This window comes from Bos javanicus, chromosome X (assembly GCF_032452875.1).
Source record: "Bos javanicus breed banteng chromosome X, ARS-OSU_banteng_1.0, whole genome shotgun sequence".
NCBI lineage: Eukaryota > Metazoa > Chordata > Mammalia > Artiodactyla > Bovidae > Bos > Bos javanicus.
Genome location: NC_083897.1, coordinates 116,375,810 through 116,398,029, shown reverse-complemented (window position 1 = coordinate 116,398,029; position 22,220 = coordinate 116,375,810). Strand labels below are relative to the sequence as shown.

The window sequence follows — 22,220 nt, the reverse complement described above, 5'->3', positions numbered from 1 at the left end:
GCAGCAGCAGGGACTTGGAAAAGGGATTTGTTCGGGGGCTGTAGGACTTGGGTTCATAGATGGAGGCATTCGGTGCTCTGTTAAACTGCACACGGAGGACCCTGAGAGAGAATCTAGGGATGGATGAATATTGAGCTATTGGGGTTCCCGTAGTATGCTGCCCTTGCCGCCGACCTCGTGCAACCTCACGTAGGACGGTGCGCAGCTCTCCTCCACTTCCGCTTCGAAGGCGAGAAGCTCCACCGGTAGCCGCAGCGACCGTTTGGCGGAGACTTAGGGTCCAGGACTCGTCTGGAAGCAAGGTGAGGACCTGAATGTGGCTGAAGGGACTTTCCCAACCCTCCCAGTAATAAAAGTGACCCATCCACATCCCACCCCTGTAATATGGCTCTTGTGGGCCCCTCAGAGCTATCGGCTGAATGTGGTCTAGAATGTCTCAGGCCAAGGCGTTGGTCTGGGGGGGTAGGCCCGAATTCTACCCCCAGAGGAGGTCTAGGACCTAGATAACGGCCCTGAGGGCTGATGAGCAGACTTCGACACCGCAATGGCACCACACTGAGCTGCCCCCCTATACTGGGCTCTAGGAGGCCCTGGGTAGATCTGGCCAACTGTGGTGCCCCCTGGTGTCCACTGGAGGTGGTTTTGGGGAAGTGAGAGCCTTGCTCTAACACAGTAAAACCAGTTCAACAAAGGGAGCTAGTTCCGAACATGAATCATGGTTGTGACGCTGAGTAAGGATGGCGGCCACTTCCTTAAGAAACAGGGCCACATAAAGCGCCAGCCCTGTTTTCAGGCCTGTGAGAATCTGGCGTTTTGACATGACACTTCCCGGGACATCTTTGGGAAGCGAGCGACCAGGTCAAAGGGGGCAGCCTCAGGTTGGCAGGGGAGGGTTTCACTTTTGGAGGGGTCATGGTGAGAACCTCGGGGGCTGTGGATATGTTCCACACCACATCATTCAGACCAGATGCTCCCTGACGTCATCCCTGGCAGACCTCAAGAATACATGTCTGTCCCCACTTTGGGCTAAGGAGTGGTCAGCCAAGGGAGTGGTCAGCAGAGGGAGAACTCTTAGACCCTGTCATGAGTCAAATGTAGACCTTGGTTACTTCTATGTCCTGGCTATTTTAAATAGTGCTGCAGTGAACATTTGAGTACAAGTGTCTTTTTCAGTTAGTTTCCTCATGATATATCCTCCATAATGGTACTGTTGGCTCCTGTGGTAGTTTTATTCCTCTTTTTTTTTAATGTGGAGTGAATTAAGTCAGAAAGAGGAAAGGCAATATCATATATTAATGCATTTATATGGAATCCAGAAAGATGGTACTGATGAACCTATTTGCAGGGCAGCCTGGAGATGCCGACATAGAGAACACACTCGTGGACACAGTGGGGGAAGGAGAGGGAGGGGCAGATGGAGAGAGTAACATTGAAAACGTACACATTACCGTATGTAAAATAAATAACCAGTGGGAATTAGTTTTATGACTCAGGGAGCTCAAAGCCAGTGCTCTGACAGCTTAAGAAGGGTGGGATGGGGTGGGAGATGGGAGAGAGTTTGGAGAGGGAGGGGATATACAATATACCTATGGCTGATTCATATTGATGTGGGGCAGAAGATAACACAATATTGTAAAGATATTATCCTTCCACTAAAAATAAATAAATTTGTTTTTAAAAGGACATATAGAAGAAAAGAGAAGCAAAAAAAAAAAAAATTAACTTTGAATTGGGATCTTGGATGGGACCACAGGGACATCAACGTGCCTGCAACAGCTTCCATTCTTAGGAGACCATGTTTGGAAGATGAGGTCATCTTCACTTCCTCCTGTTGGGACAATGGGTGGTTGGTTTTTTACTATCCGACAGGTATCAGTTCAGGAGAAAGTGGAGATTCTCTGCCAGGAGCTCAGTTGAGGAACCTGAGTGAGGACTCAGAGTGTACATCCCAACCCTTGGATTTCCGCCCAGGAAATCTCAGGGATGGGCTGTGAGGTTGAACATCTGCTTTACTGTTTTATAGCAAGTCTAGGAGAGGGGAAATGTCTAGTCTGAAGGTGCATCCATCAGTTAGCAAATTGAGAATAGTGCCCAACGTTTTAAGGAGCCAAGGTAAAGACCAGGAATGATGATCCCAGTGAACTCAGGGTAGAAAAGACCCTACTGAGCTCTCAGCACTGGGTATCCCCTGGGAGGGAGGTGGACTGAGGCACTCAGACACTTTAGACCTTCACTTGCTTCTGGATCATGTGGAGGTCTGAAGTGTCTGCATCAGAGTAGCAGAGAGAAGGATGCCCAGGCTCCACTAGGACTTGATGAGATAATACTGAAGATGAGCTGAGAGGACCCCACTGCCAGTACCTGCTGTCACCTCAGTAAATCCAAAGCAGGGCTGAGAGGATGCAGAGGAAAAGTAAGCCTCTGTTCTTCCTCTGGGATTCTCAGGGGACAGGCTGAGAAGGAAAACAGGAGCCTTGTGGGTTCCTAGGGCAGTGTCCTCAAGGACACCTGCAGAGGCGGCCTTTGATTAAGCCAAGGTAGAATCTCCCTGTTTTAAGGTGCTCATGTCACCTCATTCTCCATCCTCCAGGTGCCCGAATCTCTTGTCTCTTGGCCCAGACCCCTGCCTGCGGTCCCTGACCACAGGCGTCATGCCTCATGGGCAGAAGAGTAAGCACTGTGCTCGTGAGAAACATCCCCAGGCCTGGACTGAGACCCAGGTTCTTCATGATCAGGCTACCACATCTGGGGGAGAAGAGACCACCTCCTCCTCCCCTCCTGATTCAGAGAGTGCTCCCTCAAGCTCCTCTGCTGCTGGCACCCTGAAGGGGCGTCAGGTAGCCCAAGGCACCACCAGTGCTGCTGCAGGTGCTATTCGCAAAAGATCTGGTTGTGGTGGCACAGCACGCTCGAGATCTGGAGTAGGTGGCACAGCACGCTCGAGATCTGGTGTAGGTGCCGAGGGCCAAGTTCAGGAAGGTGAAAATTCCTCCCAGGTCTCAGCTGCTGCTGAGAGCTCTCACACAGATCTTCTGACCAAGAAGGAGGAAGAGGCCCTTACAGGTGGGCTGGGGAGGGTAACATGCCCCAGGCAAAGTTCTCAGCCTGAGCAATTGCTCACTTAATGTTCAGGGTTCTCAGGGACTTGTGACTCCCGCCTAGGAGGGTACCCAGGTCAGCAGACCTTTATCTGAAGTTGGCCGGCTCAGGTCAGTAGAGAGAAATATTTCTAATGTGTGCCAAGAGGAAGGAGAGCAGCCCTGCCAAGCCCATATCAGCAGAGACCTCACGGAATCCTCCCTGTTGGCATGGCAGATCCTTGTAAATGTCAGACAGAGATGGCCTCATATCCTTCTCAGGTGTAACAGAAAAGTGATGAGCTTGATTTGAGACGGAGGTCTCAGGTCAGCAGAGGGGGAACACTTAGGCCTTCACCTGAGTCAGATTTAGGGTACGGAGTCAGCACCCCCAGTGGGATCACCATCATATTCGTTCTCAACCTGCCTGATGCAGTTGTCACTCATGGCATGGCAGGTGTGGTCAAGCGATGCCACCCTCACATCATTTTGGATCTCAGGAAATGTTCTCAGATCTAAAAAGAGGGGAGCCTCAGGCCCTGCCAGCGTCCAAATCAAGCAAACTGAATGAGGATTGAGGGGCCCACCCATTTTTGGATAGAGGGGTAAGAGGGCCTGGCCCTGCACTCAAGACTGCAATCCCCAGGGAAGGGTATGGGGCTGAGCCACCCAGCCCCATTAGTTTTTTAAGTTTACTTTTTTAAAGCAGTTTTAGACTGACAGCAAAATGGAGCAGAAAATATGGAGAGTTCCCATATATCTTCTTCTTGGACACATGCACAGCCTCCCCTACTGTCAATGTCCCCCAGCAGAGTAGGCCGTTTGCTACAATCTAGGAAGCTACATTGATATATCATTAGCACACAAAGTCCTGGACTAGCACATTTACTTATATTAGCTTCTTTTCTTGGTATTGTACTCTCTGTGAATATAAACAAATGGATGATGACTTGTATCCAGCCTTATGGGCTTCTCAGGTGGGTCAGTGGTAAAGAATCCATCTGCCCATGCAAGAGACGAGGGTTCAATCCCTGGATGGGAAGATCCCCTGGAGAAGACAAAGGCAACTCACCGAGTATTCTTGCCTGAGAAATCCCATAAACAGAGGAGTCTGGCGGGGTACAGTCCATTAGGTCGCCAAGAATTGGGCACGACTGAGTAACTAAATATCGACAGCACCCACCCCTTTATGTTCATACAGAGAAGTTTCCCAACAGTAAAAAGCTCTCTGTGCTCTGTTCATCCCTCCCTCCCTGCCCCCCAAACCTTGGCAACCATTGGTCTTTTTACTGTTTCTATAATTCTGCTTTTTTCTAAGAGTCATGTAGTTGGAATCATGCAGTGTGTAGCTTTTTGAGAATAATTTTTCTTTTTTAGTAATACACATCTAAGGTTCCTCCATGTCTTTTCACAGTTTGAAAACTTATTTATGTTTAGCATTGAACAGTATTCTGTTACTTATCCCATTACCTGCTGAAGGACACTGATGGTAGCTTTTTAAGTTTTGGAAAATATGAGTTAAGCTGCTATAAACAACTGCATGCAGGTTTTTGTGTTGATGTAAGTTTCCAGCTCATCTGGCTAAACACCAAAGAGCATGACCACTAGATCATAGGGTAAGAGTATATTTACTGTTTAGTCACTCAGTTGTCTCTTACTCTTTGCCACCTCATGGAATATAGCCCACCAGGCTCCTCTATCCATGGAATTTCCCAGACAAAATTCTGGAGTGGGTTACCATTTCCTCTTCCAGGGAGTCTTCCCAACTCAAGGATCAAACCCATGAGTCTCCTGCATTGTAGTTGGATTCTTCACCACTAGCCCAAGAGTATGTTTCAGTTCAGTTCAGTCGCTCAGTCATGTCCGACTCTGCAACCCCATAGACTGCAGCACGCCAGGCCTCCCTATCCATCACCAACTCCCGGAGTTCACTCAGACTCACGTCCATTGAGTCGGTGATGCCATCCAGCCATCTCATCCTCTGTCGTCCCCTTCTCCTCCTGCCCCCAATCCCTCCCAGCATCAGAGTCTTTTCCAATGAGTCAACTCTTCACATGATGTGGCCAAAGTACTGGAGTTTCAGCTTTAGCATCATTCCTTCCAAAGAACACCCAGGACTGATCTCCTTTAGAATGGACTGGTTGGATCCCCTTGCAGTCCAAGGAACTTTCAAGAGTCTTCTCTGACATGACAGTTCAAAAGCATCAGTTCTTTGGTGCTCAGCTTTCTTTATAGTCCAACTCTCACATCCATACATGACTACTGGAAAAACCATAGCTTTGGCTAGCAGACCTTTGTTGACAAAGTAATGTCTCTGCTTTTTAATATGCTGTCTAGGTTGATCGTAACTTTTCTTCCAAGGAGCAAGCGTCTTTTAATTTTGTGACTGTGGTCACCATCTGCAGTGATTTTGGAGCCCCCAAAAATGAAGTCTGTCACTGTTTCCATTGCTTCCTCATCCATTTAGTTGGTTTAAAAAAAAAGACAATTTATTGATGTATGATTGACATACAAAAACCTATACATACTTAATTTATTGATGAATTTGGAGATAAGTCTACTCCTGTGAAATGACCACCACAGTTTATGCCATAAGCATATCCATTACCTCCAAAATTTCCCTCTCATCCTTTTTTAAGTTTATTTTTAATCGGAGTATAGTTGCTTTACAATATTGTGTTGGTTTCTGCCATACATCAACATGAATAGTCCATAGGTATACATATGTCCCCTCCCCCTTGAACATCCCCCCACCTCCCACTCCTTCCTACCCATCTAGGTTATCACAGAGCACCAGTTTGAGCTCCCTGCATCACACAGCAAATCCCCATTGGCTGTCGATGTTCCATATGGTAATGTGTATATTTCAGTATTACTCTCTGTTTGTCCCTCCCTCTCCTCCACCCCTGTGTCACCAAGTCTGTCCTCTATGTCTGCGTCTCCATCCTGCCCTGCAAATACATTCATCAGTGCTATCTCCAGGATTCAGTGTGTTATGTGTCAGGATATGATGTTCATATTTCTCTTTCTGACTTTCTTTACTCTGTATAATAGGCCCTAGGTTCACCCACTACATTGGAACTCACTCAAATATGGTCTTTTTTATGGCTGAGTAGTATTTCATTGTATACATGTACCAAAGCTTCTTTATCCATTCATCGATGGACATCTAGGTTACTTCTGTGGCCCATCTATTGTAAATAGCACTGCAATGAACGCTGGAGTACATGTATCTTATTCATTTATGGTTTCCTAAGGGTTTATGCCCAGTAGTGGGATGGTTGGGTCATGTGGTAGTTTTATTCCTAATTTTTAAGGAAACTTCATACTCTTCTCCATAGAAAGAAAGTGAACTTGTTGAGTCGTGTCCGACTCTTTGCGATCCCATAGACTGTAGTCTACCAGGCTTCTCTGTCTATGGAAGTTTCCAGGCAAGAGTACTGGAGTGGGTTTCCATTTCCTTCTTCAGGGGATCATCCTGACCCAGGGATCGAACCAAGGTCTCCTGCATTGCAGGCAGATGCTTCACCCTCTGAGCCACCAAGGAAGCCCATAGAGGCTGTATCAATTTACATTCCCACCAACAATGAAAGAGAGTTCCCTTTTCTCCACACCCTCTCAAGAATTTATTGTTTATAGACTTTTTGATGATGGCCATTTTGACAGATGCCTTCTCACCCTTTATGTTTTGTATTTGTGATAAGAACACTTACCATAAGATTTAACCTCTTAGAGAGTGTACAATATATTATTTTAACTATAAGCTCTATATTATATAGTAGATCCCTAGAACTTATTCATTTTGTATAATTAAACTTTGTAACTTTTGATTAATAACGAGCATTGGAATACTGCCTGCTGTATCAGTGAATAAACACTGTCAGTTATCGACAGTTGCAGCCACCACGGATGGTGAACCCTGAGGGAACACAGGATGTAAAAATACAGGATACAGGCCCCAGATATGTGAAGTTCAAATCAAAGGAATGATTTCAGTGAGCCCCGATTCTTGCATCTTTCCATGTATGGAAAAGGGCTAAATTCCTTAACCAGGGTTATCTGGTTTTCCTTCATTTATCATAATCTTTTGATATTCAGACTACCTGCCCTTTGTTGCAAAACTTCTATGTAACCTGGCTCCTCCCCTCCCTTCTTTGGAGCAGTTCTCTCAGGGTTACTCGAGACGGGGCCTCCTGGGTTGAAGTCCTAAACGTTTTTACCAAAGAGAACATACCTGTCAGCTTTCAGGCTGTGAATTTTTTTTTCTTTTAATTTATTTATTTTAATTGGAGGCTATTTACAATATTGTAGTGGCTTTTGCCATACATTGACATGAATCAGCCATGGGTGTACATTGTTCCCTTTCCTGACCCCCCTCCCACCTCCCTCCCCATCCCATCTCTCAGGGTCATCCCAGTGCACCAGCCCTGAACACCCTGTCTCATGCAGAGACTGTGAATGTTTTTTAAGTCTACAATTCCTTCTCATTCACCCTCCCATAGACCATGGCAACCACCACTCTACTCTGTTTTTGTGACTTTGACCATTTTAGATTCTTCATATAAATGACATGCAGTATTTGTCCTTCTGTGTCTGGCTTATTTCACTGTAGCAGAAGGTCCTCTGGGTTTATCCACGCTGTCATAACTGGAGGGGTTAGCTTCTTTTTAGGGTTAAATGATACTCGATTGTATGTACGTTTTGCATCTTCTTTATCTATTCATCTGTCACTGGACACCTAGGCTGCTTCCCTTTCTTGGCCATTGTGAGTAGTGCTGCAATGAACATGGGAGTGCAGAGCTCTCTTCGAGGTCCTGATTTCAGTTCCTGTGGATAGTAGTGGAATGTGGAAAGTATTATGTGTTATTTTTGATTTTTTGAGGAACTGCTACACTGTTTTCCCTGTAAATTGGCTGTACAAATTTATATTCCTACCAGCAGTGTTGAATATGTACAGTTTACTAAGAAACTTGCAAACTGTCTTCCAAAGTGGCTCTACCATTTTGCATCACCACCACCGAGGAATGAGAGTTCTTGTTGATTCACATCCTTACCAGCATTTGGTGGTGTCAGTCCTTTGAATGCTGGCCATTCTGAAAGGCATGTCGTGGTATCTGCTTGCTTTTTAATTTGCAGTTCCCTAATGGTATATGATGTGGAGCATCTTTCCATATGCTTGTTGCCATCTGTGTATCTTCCTGGGCAAGGTATCTATTCATATCTTTTGTCCATTTTTTATTAGATGTTAGTTTTCTTCTTATTAATATTAAGAGTCCTTTGTATATTTTAGATTAGAGCCTTCATAAGATATGTCTTTTGCAAATATTTTCTCCCAGACTATGGCTCATCTTCTTGTTCTCTTGATGTATTTTTATGGAGCAGAAGTTTAAGGGGAATGAAATGTAGCTTATCAATTATTTCTTTCATGGATTCCCATCACTTTTTTCTGTGATGATATTTTGTTGATTGGTTTGCTATGTGGCACATGGGAACTTAATTCCACAACCAGGGTTTGAACTCACACCCCTTGCACTGGAGGCACAGTTTTTGTAAAATTTTAGATTTTTTACTGGAGAAGGCAATGGCATCCCACTCCAGCACTCTTGCCTGGAAAATCCCATCGACGGAGGAGCCTGGTAGGCTACAGTCCATGGGGTTGCTAAGAGTCGGACACGACTGTGCGACTTCACTTTCACTTTTCACTTTCCTGCATTGGAGAAGGAAATGGCAACCCACTCCAGTGTTCTTGCCTGGAGAACCACAGGGATGGCGGAGCCTGGTGGGCTTCCTTCTATGGGGTCGCACAGAGTTAGACACGACTAATGTGACTTAGCAGCAGCAGCAGCAGCTTTTTTATTTTGTGTTGGGGTATAGCAAATTAACAATATTGTGACAGTTTTCAGGTGAACAGTGAAGGGACTCAGCCATACATATACACGTATCCACTCTCCCCCAAACCTCCATCAATACTGCCACATAATACTAAGCAGAGTTTCCTGTGTTATACGGTACATCTTTGTTGCTTATCCATTTTAAATATAGCAGTGTGTACATGTCGATCCCAAATCCCCTAACTATCCCTGTCCCACATCCTTCCCCAGCGGCAACCATAAATTTGTTCTCTGAGACTGTAAGTCTTTCTATTTTGTAGTTAAATTCATTTGTATCATCTCTTCTTAAATTATACATCTAAGATATGTCATATAATATTTCTCCTTCTCTGTCTGAGTCACTTCAGTCAGTATGATGATCTCTAGGTCCATCCTGTTGCAGATTGGCGGTTGCCACAAGAGGGGGTTGGAGGATAGATGAAATGGGTGTAAATGACCAAATAGCATAAACATTCACAACTTTCACTTACAAAATAAAGAAGCCCTAGTGTTCTTGCCTGGAGAATCCCAGGGACGGGGAGCCTGGTGGGCTGCCGTCTATGGGGTCGCACAGAGTCGGGGACGACTGAAGCAACGTAGCAGCAGCAGCAGGGATATAATGTACAGCATGGTGACTGTAGTTAATCGTTGTTAAGTCACCAAGTGGTTTCCTACTGCCTGCAACCCCATGGATTGTAGCTTGCCAGCCTCCTCTGTCTTTGGAATTTTCCATGCAAGAATACTGGATTGGGTTGCCGTGTCCTCCTCCAGGGGATCTTCCCGACCCTGGAATTGAACCCACATCTCCTGCATCAACAGGCAGATTCTTTACCACTGAGCCACCAGGGAAGCACATAGTTAATAATACTGTATTGTATATGTGAATGTTCCTGAGAGAATATATATGTTTTTAAAGCGAGCTATAGTTGTTGTGGGCTTCCCTGGTGGCTCAGATGCCAAAGAATCTGCCTGCAATGTAGGAGACCTAGGTTTGATCACTTAGTCAGAAAGATCCCCTGGAGAAGGAAATGGTTACCCACTCCAATGGGTAATTCTTACTTCGAGAATTCCATCGATACAGGAGTCTGGCAGGCTACCATCCTTAGGGTCAAAAAGAGTTGCACAAGACTGAGCAACTAACACTTTCACTTCATCTTCATAGTTGATGTACAATATTTTATGTTTCAGGGACACAACAAAGTGATTCACAATTTATAAATGTTATGTTCCATTTATAGTTATTATAAAATATCGGTATATCCCCTTTGTTTTGCAGTATATCATTGTAGCTTATCTATTTTATACATATGAGTTTGCACCTCTTAATCTTCTATCCCTGCCCTTACCCTGCCCCTTGCTGCTCTCCCCTGGTAACCACTACTAGCTTGTTCTCTGTATCTGTCAGTCTGCTTCATCTCCCTAGTCTGTTTTATTGTTTAATTCTCCATATAAATGGTATTATACAGCATTTGTCTTCCTCTCTCTCACATATTTCAGTTAACATAATGCCTTCCAATCAATCCATGTTCTTGAAAATGGCAAAAGTTCATTCTTTTTTATGACTGAGTAATATTCCATTGTGTGTGTGTGGATCTTTTAGAATTAGTGATTTTTTTTTCATTTTTAGCAATAATTTAAAGTAAGTTGAGTGCCAAAGAATTAATGCTTTTGAACTGTGGTGTTGGAGAAGACTCTTGAGAGTCCCTTGGACTGCAAGGAGATCCAACCAGTCCATTCTAAAGGAGATCAGTCCTGGGATTTCTTTGGAAGGAGTGATGCTAAAGCTGAAACTCCAGTACTTTGACCACCTCATGTGAAGAGTTGACTCATTGGAAAAGACTCTGATGCTGGGAGGGATTAGGGGCAGGAGGAGAAGGGGACGACAGAGGATGAGATGGCTGGATGGCATCATGGACTCGATGGACGTGAGTCTGAGTGAACTCCCGGAGTTGGTGATGGACAGGGAGGCCTGGCGTGCTGTGATTCATGGGATTGCAAAGAGTCGGACACGACTGAGTGACTGAACTGAAACGAACTGAAAGTTTATTCAAGATTTAATGCAGGTTATTCTGACTTTAAGGTAGCATCACATGGCATACTTCTGAGTACATTCCTGAAAAACTCTTTTGTACTTATTTCTGTTTTATAGATCTATGCAACCTCTGGCACTGGGGAGGCTATCATCTGGGTTCGTATCACATAGCAGGGAGCAAATGGATACCAGAACTGTAGAAATCATGGAAGCAAGAGACCACAGTGATCTTAGAGTAGCGAACCGAGTGCTGCCATTAGTGTTCATGTCTGGATGATAAATTCTGTTGCAAATGCACCCTTAGTGTGAATGGGTAGTTTTTAGGGAAATGAATTGTCAGAGGGAATACACTGCCTCAATATGGGCTGCTGTTCTTTTTCATAATTGTGGTTTGCCAATGAAATGTATCATCCCCAACTGGACCTGCAGAATATTGTGATGGAGGGTCACTGGCCACATCACTAGGTTCCTTATTAATCCATTTCAGCGCCACAGTCTGTGCTTTTTGTCTGACTCTTCACTGTCTCAGTGTGTGCTCAAAGGTCCGGCCAAAACTCTTGATGATCTGGTGGCTGGGAAGGACTATCTCTTCATCTCACACTGGCTCTGCCAGACACAGGTGCCTTCTTAATAAACAGGGAGGTTGGACTGGGGTGGGGTCATGGCAGAGAGTAGATGAGGCTGGAGGGGAAGGGGAGACGAGCAGTGGAAACCCTTAGACTCAGACAAGCATCGAGTACCTGACGGAGACCATCCAAATTAGTGTGTTTTTTTTTTTTTTCCCATATATTCACCTGGGAGTGGGATTGCTGGGTCATTTGGTAGTTCTCTGTTTAGATTTTGAGGACCCTCCTTACTGTTATCCATGGTGGCTGCACCAATTGACATTCCCACCAACAGTGTACAGATCATGTCCACATGCTCACCAACATTTGTTACTTCTGTTCCTTTTGGATCATAGCCCTTCTGATAGGTATAAGATAATACCTCATTGTGGTTTAAATTTGCATTCATATGACGATTAACGATGTTGAACATCTTTTCATGTGCCTCTTAGCCAGCTGTATGTCTTCCTTGGAAAAATGTGTATTTAAGTCTTCTGCCCATCTTTTTCTTGATTGTTTTTTTTAAAACTCTTATATAAACTTTTTATATATTTTGGATATTAATCGCTTATTGGTTATATCATTGGCAAATATTTTCTCCCATATAGTAGGTTGGGTTTCTCCTTTGCTGTGCAGAAGCTTTTAACTTTAGTTACAACCCATTTGTTTATTTTTGCTTTTATTTCCCTAGCTTTAGGAGACAGATCCAAAAAACTATTGTTATGATTTATGTCAAAGTGTGTTCTGCTCATATAATCTTCTAAGTGTTTTATGGTTTCCACTCTTATAGCTAGGTCTTTAATCCCTTTTCAGTTTACTTTTGTGTATAGTTTTAGAGAATATACTGATCTCATTCTTTGAGAGCTACATGTCAAAGAATGAGATTAGAGCATAAATATAATTTGGTAATGTCAGAAAATTAAATGTGCTTTTACATTTGAGCCAGTAATTCAGTGTTTTCAGAAATTAACTCTGAAGAGACACCCACAACCATATGAAAATATGTAAATGCCTATGCACATGTTAATTGAGGGAACATGATATATCCACAGAGTGGAGTACTACAAAGCTATAAAAAGGAATGAGTACAATTTTGTAAACTAATAAGGGATGCTTCCATGATAGATATAGATATATAAATTAATGTGGGAGTTTGGGGCTAATGTCAATGATACCAAGTCCAGTGCCTTCCCATTCTGGTATGAAGAGGCTTTGAGAGCTGAAGAAGAGAAAGCCAGAGCCAGAGCTGCAGCCAGGGCTCCTATGGTGCCAGGGCCAGTGCACTTTCCGAGCATGTCCAAATTTCCTAATACCCCTAGTGAAGTCTGAGCAGATACTTCACATTGCATTTCAAGAAAGCGGGCAGTCTCTAGCAGAGGGCCACGGTGGGGCTCATGGAAATTCAGCATATAACATATTTGTGTTCCTATACAATATGCACAAATTGGAGGTTTTTCTTTTTTCTGTTTTTAACTGTTGTTCCTTTTAATTAAAGATGTGTTTAGCTTCAGAGTCCAAGTAAACTAATGGCACAGCTCCCACATGTACTGCAGATTATCAAGTTGAAAAATAAGAATTTTCATATTACATACCACAGACTGAAATCCTTGAATCATTTCTTGTCATTCAGAACAAGATAACATGATATTGGAATATGGATTTTTTTGTTAAAATGGAAATTTTTCCACAGTGAAGTCTGTGTGATTATCAGATACAGAAAAAAATCATAAGAGGTATTCATTTCTTCGTTTGTTTTGTTTTAGTCTTTCTTTGTAAAATTGAAGTTTATTTATCTGGATTGGCTTCGCTTATTTAAGAATGTGGGAGAAGTGAAATCCCAGTAACATTGCTTTCTTGCACACTTGAACTATAGTTGTTCAAATATCAATTTAGCATCTGCTCTTTGGAAGGCTTCTGGGTGGTTTTGGGGATGCTAAGAAAAATAAACTCAACCCCTTCTTACAGAATTCTAGAGTCTAAGAGCAGCATTCATATACAGTAGCTGGTGAACTGAGATCTAGAGGCCCAATAAAAATGAGGTGTAAGGAGGTGAGGGGATTGAGGGCTTCCTCATGAGGAGTCTAGTGTAAATACACCGAGGCAAGGCACTTGGAGACTTTAGGACAATAAAAGTCTGGCAGTGGAAGGTAGTTTTAAGTTAGGCTACAGGGCGAGCCCACCAGGGAGGCTGTGGAAACACTGAATAGGGGTCAGACCCTCAGATGGCGGGTCTCAAAGTTGAGAGACTTAAGCCTGGAATGGAAAACTACACTGAATGAACTACCCTTCATTATTTTCCACGTAGCTGTCCAATTTTCACAGCAGCACTTACTGAAGAGACTGTCATTTTTGGTTTGCGAGTATTCTGTTCAGGATTTTTACATCTATGTTCTTCAGTGTCATTGGCCTGTAATTTCCTTTTTTGGTGAATCTTTGTCTGATTTTGCTATCCGGGTGATGGTGGCCTCATAGAACGAACTTGGGAGTGTTCCTTCCTCTGCAATTTTTTGGAAGAATTTGAGATTGATAGGTAATAACTCTTCTCTGTTTGATAGAATTCACATGTGAAACCATCTGGTCCTGGGCTTTTGGATATTGGAAATTGTTAAATCACTGTTTCAATTTCAGTTCTTGTGATTGGTCTACTTACATTCTGTGTTTCTTCCTTGTTCAGTCTTGGAAGGTTGTACCTCTCTAAGAATCCGTCTATTTCTTCTAGGTTATCCATTTTATTTGCATATAGTTGTCTGTAGTAGTCTCTTACGATCCTTTGAATTTCACATGAGTGCATTCTTAATGAAATCAACCCTGATTACCTTGGTGTGGTGAGAGCATAGAGGTAAAATGAGGGAGTGTAAAGCAGGAAAATCTGGCCCCCCTGCCATAAGAAGGTACCCTGAGCCCTGGTTAAAGGAATTTCATACAATTGGACACATTCTTGCATTTCCTTACTAAAAAGTCTAGTCCTCTTCTATACGAGCCAGAATAGCAGGGAGGTAGCATTGAACTGCTTATAAATGTGTGTGCGTGATGTTAAAAATGAAATTTTACCAGGAGAAATAACCATTGGTTGTGGTCTTAAAGGTAATAGACTACATAGAGGCCTTGGGTTGAATGTATTTCCCCTGGAAATTGCCCAGACATGTAGATTTGCTTGTCTGCGTGTGATCTCTGCTGGAGTGGTAAAATGTTTTGGTCATCTACCAGAAAGATTAAACCCCAGGATGCTCAGAAGAAAGTGAGGAAATCAGTGTTTAAACATGTGTGCTCCTGAATTGTTCTCTCAAACTCAGCTCTAGCTGAGTTTAAGACAGCTTCCTCTTTCACTTTCTTCAACATGATGCAATCACTCATTCACCCTCTGCCTCACTAGGTAAGTTTTTCAAGGTAGAGAGTGAGACAGAGTCTAAGCTTCTATATGGCCCTCTTCAGTAGACAAGCATGCCCTCAGCACTTGGCGGGGTGGAAATATTAGGAGCCTCTGACCAAATGGGCTCATCTTGGAACTGGTGGGATAGATTCCTTGGAAGCTGGGTAGCACACGTGCCTTTTAAGCTACAGTTTGACAACCACATATAATAATGGAAAACTTTTCAGGGTTCTTTAAGTGAACCCTCAGATCCAAGCTGGTCACCTTGAGACTGTCCATTCTTCTCAGTGGTTTCTCCAGGGAATTCATACAGCCAACTCTTCCCAGAAACCAAACTAGGAGATGGAATTGGGTCCTAAATTAAGGGGTGATGCCTCTCGTTTGCCCATTTTCTTCCTAGAAAGGAACAAAGTGCTCTGAGCCACAGATAGACAAGCCCTGAAGGCTTTCTTACAGCTCCCATGAATGCAGGGGTTTTCCAGGAAGAAGCCAGGATTTCTGCCTCATCCAGAGACCTCAAGTTCTTGATAAGAGTGCTGGTTGATGTTGACTGCAATCCATGAAGGCTGGGAAGAGGCAGCAAGCATTGGTTGAAGGCAATTGGTCCAGGCTCTGTTTGCTGGCCAAAATGTAAACTATTTTGAGCACTACAGTGGAAGTGCAGTCCATGGGGTTGCAAAGAGTCGAACATAACTGAGTGACTGAACTGAACTGAACTGAACAGTGGAAGAAATTGGTCATTCAACTGCAGAGCTCAGTTTGGGCTAATGAGTGGCCAGGAAGAGCCAGGACAGCTAACCCAATAGTAATAAAAGTCCATCCAGGCACCAAAACTCCAAACTTAATAGCATATAAAGAGACATGTGAAGGAAGTTAAGTCTCTCATACTTACCTTTCTTAAATACCAATTAATCCAACCTTGCCAATGCTTATATAACACTCCAGTCTGGTTGGTACAAAGATTTGAGACCTGGGATTATCACTTTGTACAAAATTTGAGAATCATTAACCAAATTGAGGATGATTTCCTGCAAGATTGAAGAATGTACAAAGAGAGATGGGGGGGATTGAAACATAAAACATCGACCAATTTAAACTTGTTTTGCTTCCTTAAAACAGGTTGTTGGTTAATGAAACCTTGAGTTATTTTTAGAGACAGCACCATGCATGTGTAAAAAGAAGCCCCTGTTTCCAGGATAACCCCCGAACCAAGAGGGTTCAGCCTGTGAAACTCTCAGAGTAGGAATGTTGCCATGGGAGAACTGTATGAAGTCCTTCAATATGGAAAATCTGGCTTCAAGCAGCATGAATAGCTTACATGAACTAATTCAAGACTAACCAATTAGCTTCCAGGTTTGCAGTTCCCCTAAACCCTTTCATTTTACCTCAAACTCTGGATTGAGGAGACAGATTTGAGAGCCCTGCCTCGTGTCTTCTTGCCATTCCACCTTGGAATAAAATTTTTCTCTCAAAAGCCTGTTCCATAGTATTGGCTTCTATGTGCATCAGGCAGCGAGCCCTTGCTGGGGAACACTAGTAACTAATAGGCCTGGAATTAGACTCCTCTCTGAATTCCTCTAGATTCCACACTGTTAGACTCCTCTTAACCTAAAGCAGAGCTTGTGTTCCTTAACATTCAAATGTATCTTGGGATAAAAGTAAGGACTCTGAATATACTCCAATACACTTCTTTAGGCAGAAAGCCTTGAAGGCTACCTCAGTAAATGACAGCAATGAGGAGGAGAAACATGATAGTGACAATCAGATTGTATCTCTATGCAGTGTCAGATAACCTCAATTAGAACAGCACAAAGCCATCTTGGATGGCACCTTTCCTTTAGAAGTGTGCGCATATCTCAGATATGGTGGGTTGGGTTATAGATCACTGCAATAAAGTGAATATTGCCATAAAGTAAGTCACAGGAATTTGGGGGATTCCCATGCTTATAAACATTGTTAATCCTATTGTATACACTTACTAGAAAATCTCTAAAAAATGTACATAGCTTAATTTACATATATAAGGCAGTTACTTAGTAAGAAAGAAAAGTTATCAGAGCACCATAACAAATAAAATAAGGAAAGAGTTTAAAATATTTAAAGAATTAACAATATGTGGAATAGGGACCCCAAGTGAACACTCGGTTTTGGAAAAATGGTGCCACAGATATGTTCAGTGCAGGGTTATGCAAATTTTAAGTTTGTAATGAAGCACAATACCATGAAGCATGATTAAGTGAAGTACAGTGTTTTAAAGGTATGCCTGTAAATCAATTAAAACAAGTAACAAAAGAGACTGACTCTGGCTTTTGAAAAGGATGGAGCAGCATTTTTCTCTGGGAACACACCCCATTCTGCCCCCTGCCTTCTGTGTTATTTTCCCCATCTCAGGTCAAGTCTGGGACATGAAACTGTAAGGTTTGCATTAGGGACACTGCTCAAGAGTTTGCCGGAATGTGGTGTTCCCCAAGAATCGTTTAATCCAAGAGATAGACAAAATGAGGGCCCCCATGAGTGAGGACTGGAGAGACAACAACCCTAAAATACAGGTCATTCAGAGATCTGCCCAAACTTGCTCTCAGGCCTAGATTGCCCAGACAGGACATTCCCTCTTATAAGCCTTGTAGTTCTCTGTGAGGTCAAAGTCTCAGTCTAAGAATGGCCTCAGTTCAGTAGAGGGAGAATCTTAGGTTGGAGGGTCAGGTCCCAGGACTGGCCAGGACCATGGTGAGGTCCCTGAGTGAAGAAAGAAGTATCATTAGACCCACAAATGAGGAGGCTTTACAGACCCCTGCCCCTATTCCTAACCCCAGAGGCTCCAGGCAGAGTTATAGGGATGGGAAGCCTCTTCATTTCTGTCTGGTCTCAGGGAGGGAAGGGCTTGTCTGTCAGGATCAAACTCCAGTTCTGCAGAGGGGGGCATCTTGGCCATCACCACAGTGAAGGTAAGGACCATTGGTGCTAATGAGAGGGTCTCTCCCACCAAGGAGGAAGGCTCACAGAGTGGCTCCCCTCCTGTCAGGGAGAGATGCTCAGAGACGCACCCTGACTCCCCACTAGGGATTTGGGGAGGCTAGGGCTTTGGGGGCAGGAGGACTCAAGTCCATAGAGCAAGGATTCCTGGGCTCTGATAGATGGTACAGGGAGGACCCTAAGGGATGACCCACTGACAGCTGAACACTGAACGATGGTGTCCCCACAGAGCCCTGCCCCTGCCATCATCCCTCAGAGATCCTGCACTGGGCAGCCTGAGCTAGAAGTGGTTCCCCCCACAATCCGTGCTGGTGGCGGGGAGCTCGGACTACTGTTCAGGGCGTTCATTTGGACGAGAGTGGATTCCCAGGACTGACCCGAAGGCAAAGTGAGGACCTGAATGTGGAGTCAAGGGACCGTTGCCCCTCCTGTAACAAAGCGAAACCCACAAAGTCTCGCCTCTGTGGTTGGCAGGGGATGGTTCCTACAACGCTGTTAGGCTTACTTCTTTGGTAAATTTTGATCTAAGAGATTCTTTAAGATTTAAGAGATTACTTGATTCTGGAAATGAAAGAAACCTAGGCCCTAGCTCCAGTCACTGGGAGAGCCCCAGGTACTAACAGGGCACTGGGTAGTTAAGATGGTGACACAAAGCACTACTGATGTGCTCAATTCCTGGACTTCTCCCCTGTCACAGTCTAGGAGGTGAAGCTTTGTTTGGAGGCTTATGGACACAGTTTAGGTAAAAGAGAAGTGTCAGGTCTGATAGATGAAGGAGGGGACTCCGAATGAGGACCGTAGAAACACAACCTCCCCACCTTCACCCCTCGGCCTTCACACACCTCCCCTGCTATCAGCTATCTGAGACCCTGAGCATCATGGCCAGATATGAGTCATCCTTACTTCTGATCTACAGTTTCCAGGAAGTAAGGACTTAAGTTTGAGGGCCTGGCCTATGGCGGGTGGAGGGTGGATTCCCAGCGCTGGTCCAGAGTCTAGGTGAAGACTGAGCTCGGACTGAGGCAGGGGCCGCTCAGCCCATACCAAAGAGGGCTGCACCAAGTCTCACTGCTGCTGTAAGCCCTGGGAAGCCCCGGCAGAGCCATCAAATTGAATTTGGCCCGGGAAGTCTCAGGGATGGAAGGGCTTTGGTCTCAGGAGTAGCCCCTGCTTGCAGATGGAGAATATCTCAGTCCTGACAGCAGTGAAGTGAATGCCCTAAGTACTGACTGGGGACCCCTCCCCATTTAGGGGTGGTATCACGAAGCAGAGTGCCTATGTATCTGGGAGGCTCCGGCGAGGGAGTAGTCACGTATGTGGTACCCTGACTTTGCCCCTCCAGGGACTCGTGGTATTCAGGACTTCGCTCTGAGGCTGAACTACCCAGGTTATTGGTGGGAGGAGTCCTGAGTTCTACCCAGACCTGAGCAACGACTAAGGTGGACACTGACTCTAAACTTAAGTTCTCATAAATTCTGGCCCTTTTCTATGTAGAAACCTAGAGTATCTGTGAAGATGAGCAGTCTTCTCACTTCTGTCTGGAGAGTTCAGAGAAGTGAGGGTGTTGGACTAAGTGAATGACCTCAATTATGCCAAGGTAGGAGGCCCAGGGCTTCAGAGGAGTCAGGGTGAGGACCCTGAAAGAACTGATGATTGTACTCACCCACCAACAGGGGAATCAATAGAGAGTACCCTCTGTACCACCCTCACCCACTGCACAGCACTGAGAAGCCCAGGCATGGAAGTCAGGTGTATGTGAACCCTCCTTTCTTTCTGATGGTATGGGATTGGTGAGAGCCTTTGTCTGAGAGGAGGTACACCAGGGCAGCAGACACAGGTGTCCCAGGCCCTACCTAGAGCCAAGGAAAGACCCTGAAAGAGGACAGAAAACCCCAGTGAGCCCAGGAGAGAGTTCCCTACAGCTGACTGCTGTGGGTGCCCCCTGCCAGGGACACTGGGCTGAGGTACCTCTTCACTTCTTCAGGTATCACAGGAAGATGAGGACCAGCCTCTGGGGTATAAGCTTAGAGCCACACAGAGGAGGGGGCCCTGCGCCTGCCAAAAGTTGATACGATTGTCCTGAATATGAACCGAGAGGACCCCCACCCTCCAGAATGGAGGGGGGTGTCCAGAAGGACTAGACTGGCCCACTGTTCCTCAGCCTCAGGAGGCAGCTAGCAGGGCTGGCAGGCTGCAGCCTGAGACTCACCTTAATTATTTTGACAGAGTATTCAGAGGACAGAGTGATCAGAATGGGAGTCCTTTGGGTTTGCAGAGCAGTGCCCGCGTGGCAACCTGAAGAGTGGGCCTTCTTAAAGGCCAAGTGGTGCCTCCCTGCCGCGGGCATTCACACCCTCTCTCTCATCCTCTCTCCTCTCTGCCCAGATCACGTGCTGTTCTACCTGCACTCCTGCCTGTTGTCCTGACCACAGTCACCATGCCTCGGGGTAAGAAGGCTAAGCTCCACACCTGTGAGAAACGCTGCCAGGCTCAGCATGGCACCCAGGATCTGAGGGGCACTCAGGTCACTGCCACCACGATGGAAGCACTCTCATCTTCCTCCAGTCCTGGTCCTGGGGTTGATGCTAAGAGAAAGTCCGGTGCTAGGTCTGGTAACCATCTCAAGCGTCCTCGGGGGGCCCTGGTCACCACCACTGTGCCTGCAGGTGTTTCTCCCACAAGATCATCCAAAAGAGCCCTTGGGAAAATTGGGAAAACACGTAATTCCTCTCAGGCCCCTCTCTCCAATGTGCGGTCTGGAAAACACTCACTAACCAGGCTGGCAAATCTGTTGGTGCAGTTCCTGTTACGCATGTATAAGACAAAAAAGCCCATTAGGAAAGCGAATATGCTGAAGATTATTGATAAAAAGTACCACAATCGATTCCTCAGGATCCTCAAAAGAGCTTCTGACAGCATGGAGGTGGTATTTGGTATTGACGTGAAGAAAGACAACACTGCCAAGCATTCTTATGTCCTTGTCAGCAAGATGAATCTCCCCCGCAATGGGATCGTGCACCGTGGCAGGGGTTTTCCCAAGACCGGTCTCCTGATGAATCTCCTGGGTGTGATCTTCATGAAGGGCAACTGTGCCCCAGAGGAAGACATCTGGGATTTCCTGGGTAAGATGAATATCTATGCTGGGAAGAGGCATTTCTTATTTGGGGAGCCCAAGAAGCTCATCACCCAAGATTTGGTGCAGCTGAAGTATTTGGAATATCGGCAAGTGCCCGGCAGTGATCCAGCATGCTATGAGCTCCTGTGGGGTCCCAGAGCGCATGCTGAAACAAGCAAGATGAGAGTCCTGGAGTTCCTGGCCAGGATTAACCGTTTGGATCCCAGTGCCTTCCACTTTTGGTATGAAGAGGCTTTGAAAGATGAGGAAGAGAGGGCCCAAGCTAGTGGATGTCCCAGTGTTCCCCCAGCAGTTCCTTCCACACCTAGTGAAGCTGAGGCAAATTCTGCACTTCGTGGCTCAAGAGAGTAGTCAGTGTTCCAAGTAGTATAGGACTGGATGTCACCGAGGATTCATAGTGTAAAATACCTTGGTGTTCCTGTTCTGTATGGGGAATTGATACATAAACCTGTGTTTTTATGTTTTTGCTACTTTTCAAATGTTGCTTCTAAATGAAAGCTTGTCTAGCATATATGTGTACAAATTCATCAGTCACACTTAACCATTTTTTGTTGGTCTTAAGGATAAGAGTTTTTCTGTTGTGTAAAAGCAAAAGGGGAAGCTTCCATCTTATTTAGTAAGCAAGTGAAAGATAACATGGCATTGCAATATGTTATTTCCTTGAAAATACAAAACAGTAAAATATGTGGGATCAAGAAATAGAGGAAAAGGAAGATGGTCAGTATTTGGTTCCCTCATCCCTTGTACTCTGTGTTTTACAAAATTATAAGCAACAGTATATGCCTGGTTAATTTAAAATGTTGAAATAAATTCTAATAATTTCAACCTCATGCTCACAGGCTCATTTATTCCCCAAACATGAACTGAGCCTCTGCTCATAGTAGGCTCCATGCTAGTACTTGGAGAGCTGAGAAAAAGATCTAGCCACTGACCATAAAATTATAGAGTCGAGAAGCAGCTGTCATGTAAAGGAAATGGTGACATGACAGCAGTCAAATGTGAATTCCCTGATGCAAGGGAGTGGTGGGCCTCGGGAAAGTATAAGTCCTTCAGTGGGAAGTAATTATAAGTTGAGTGCATGGCGGGCTGGATGTTTGGTAATCGGACCAGGGACCAGGTTCTCACATGGTGGGCCGCATAGTTTAAAGACAAAGCCT

The 22,220-nt window shown here is 44.8% G+C and overlaps 1 protein-coding gene across 1 annotated transcript; it reads left to right on the top strand.

Annotated features, from left to right (window-relative positions):
* Positions 1-230: 230 nt before the first annotated feature.
* LOC133242880 (melanoma-associated antigen B3-like) lies at positions 231-21,939 on the top strand. Its single transcript, XM_061409105.1, has 2 exons — positions 231-302; positions 20,313-21,939. The coding sequence occupies exon 2, from the start codon at positions 20,365-20,367 to the stop codon at positions 21,412-21,414; it is 1,050 nt and encodes a 349-aa protein (XP_061265089.1). The 5' UTR covers positions 231-302; positions 20,313-20,364; the 3' UTR covers positions 21,415-21,939.
* The last annotated feature ends 281 nt before the right edge of the window (positions 21,940-22,220 follow it).

Excerpts from the sequence above, each read along its gene's own strand:
- LOC133242880 (XM_061409105.1), top strand. The coding sequence starts at position 20,365 with ATGCCTCGGGGTAAGAAGGCTAAGCTCCACACCTGTGAGAAACGCTGC.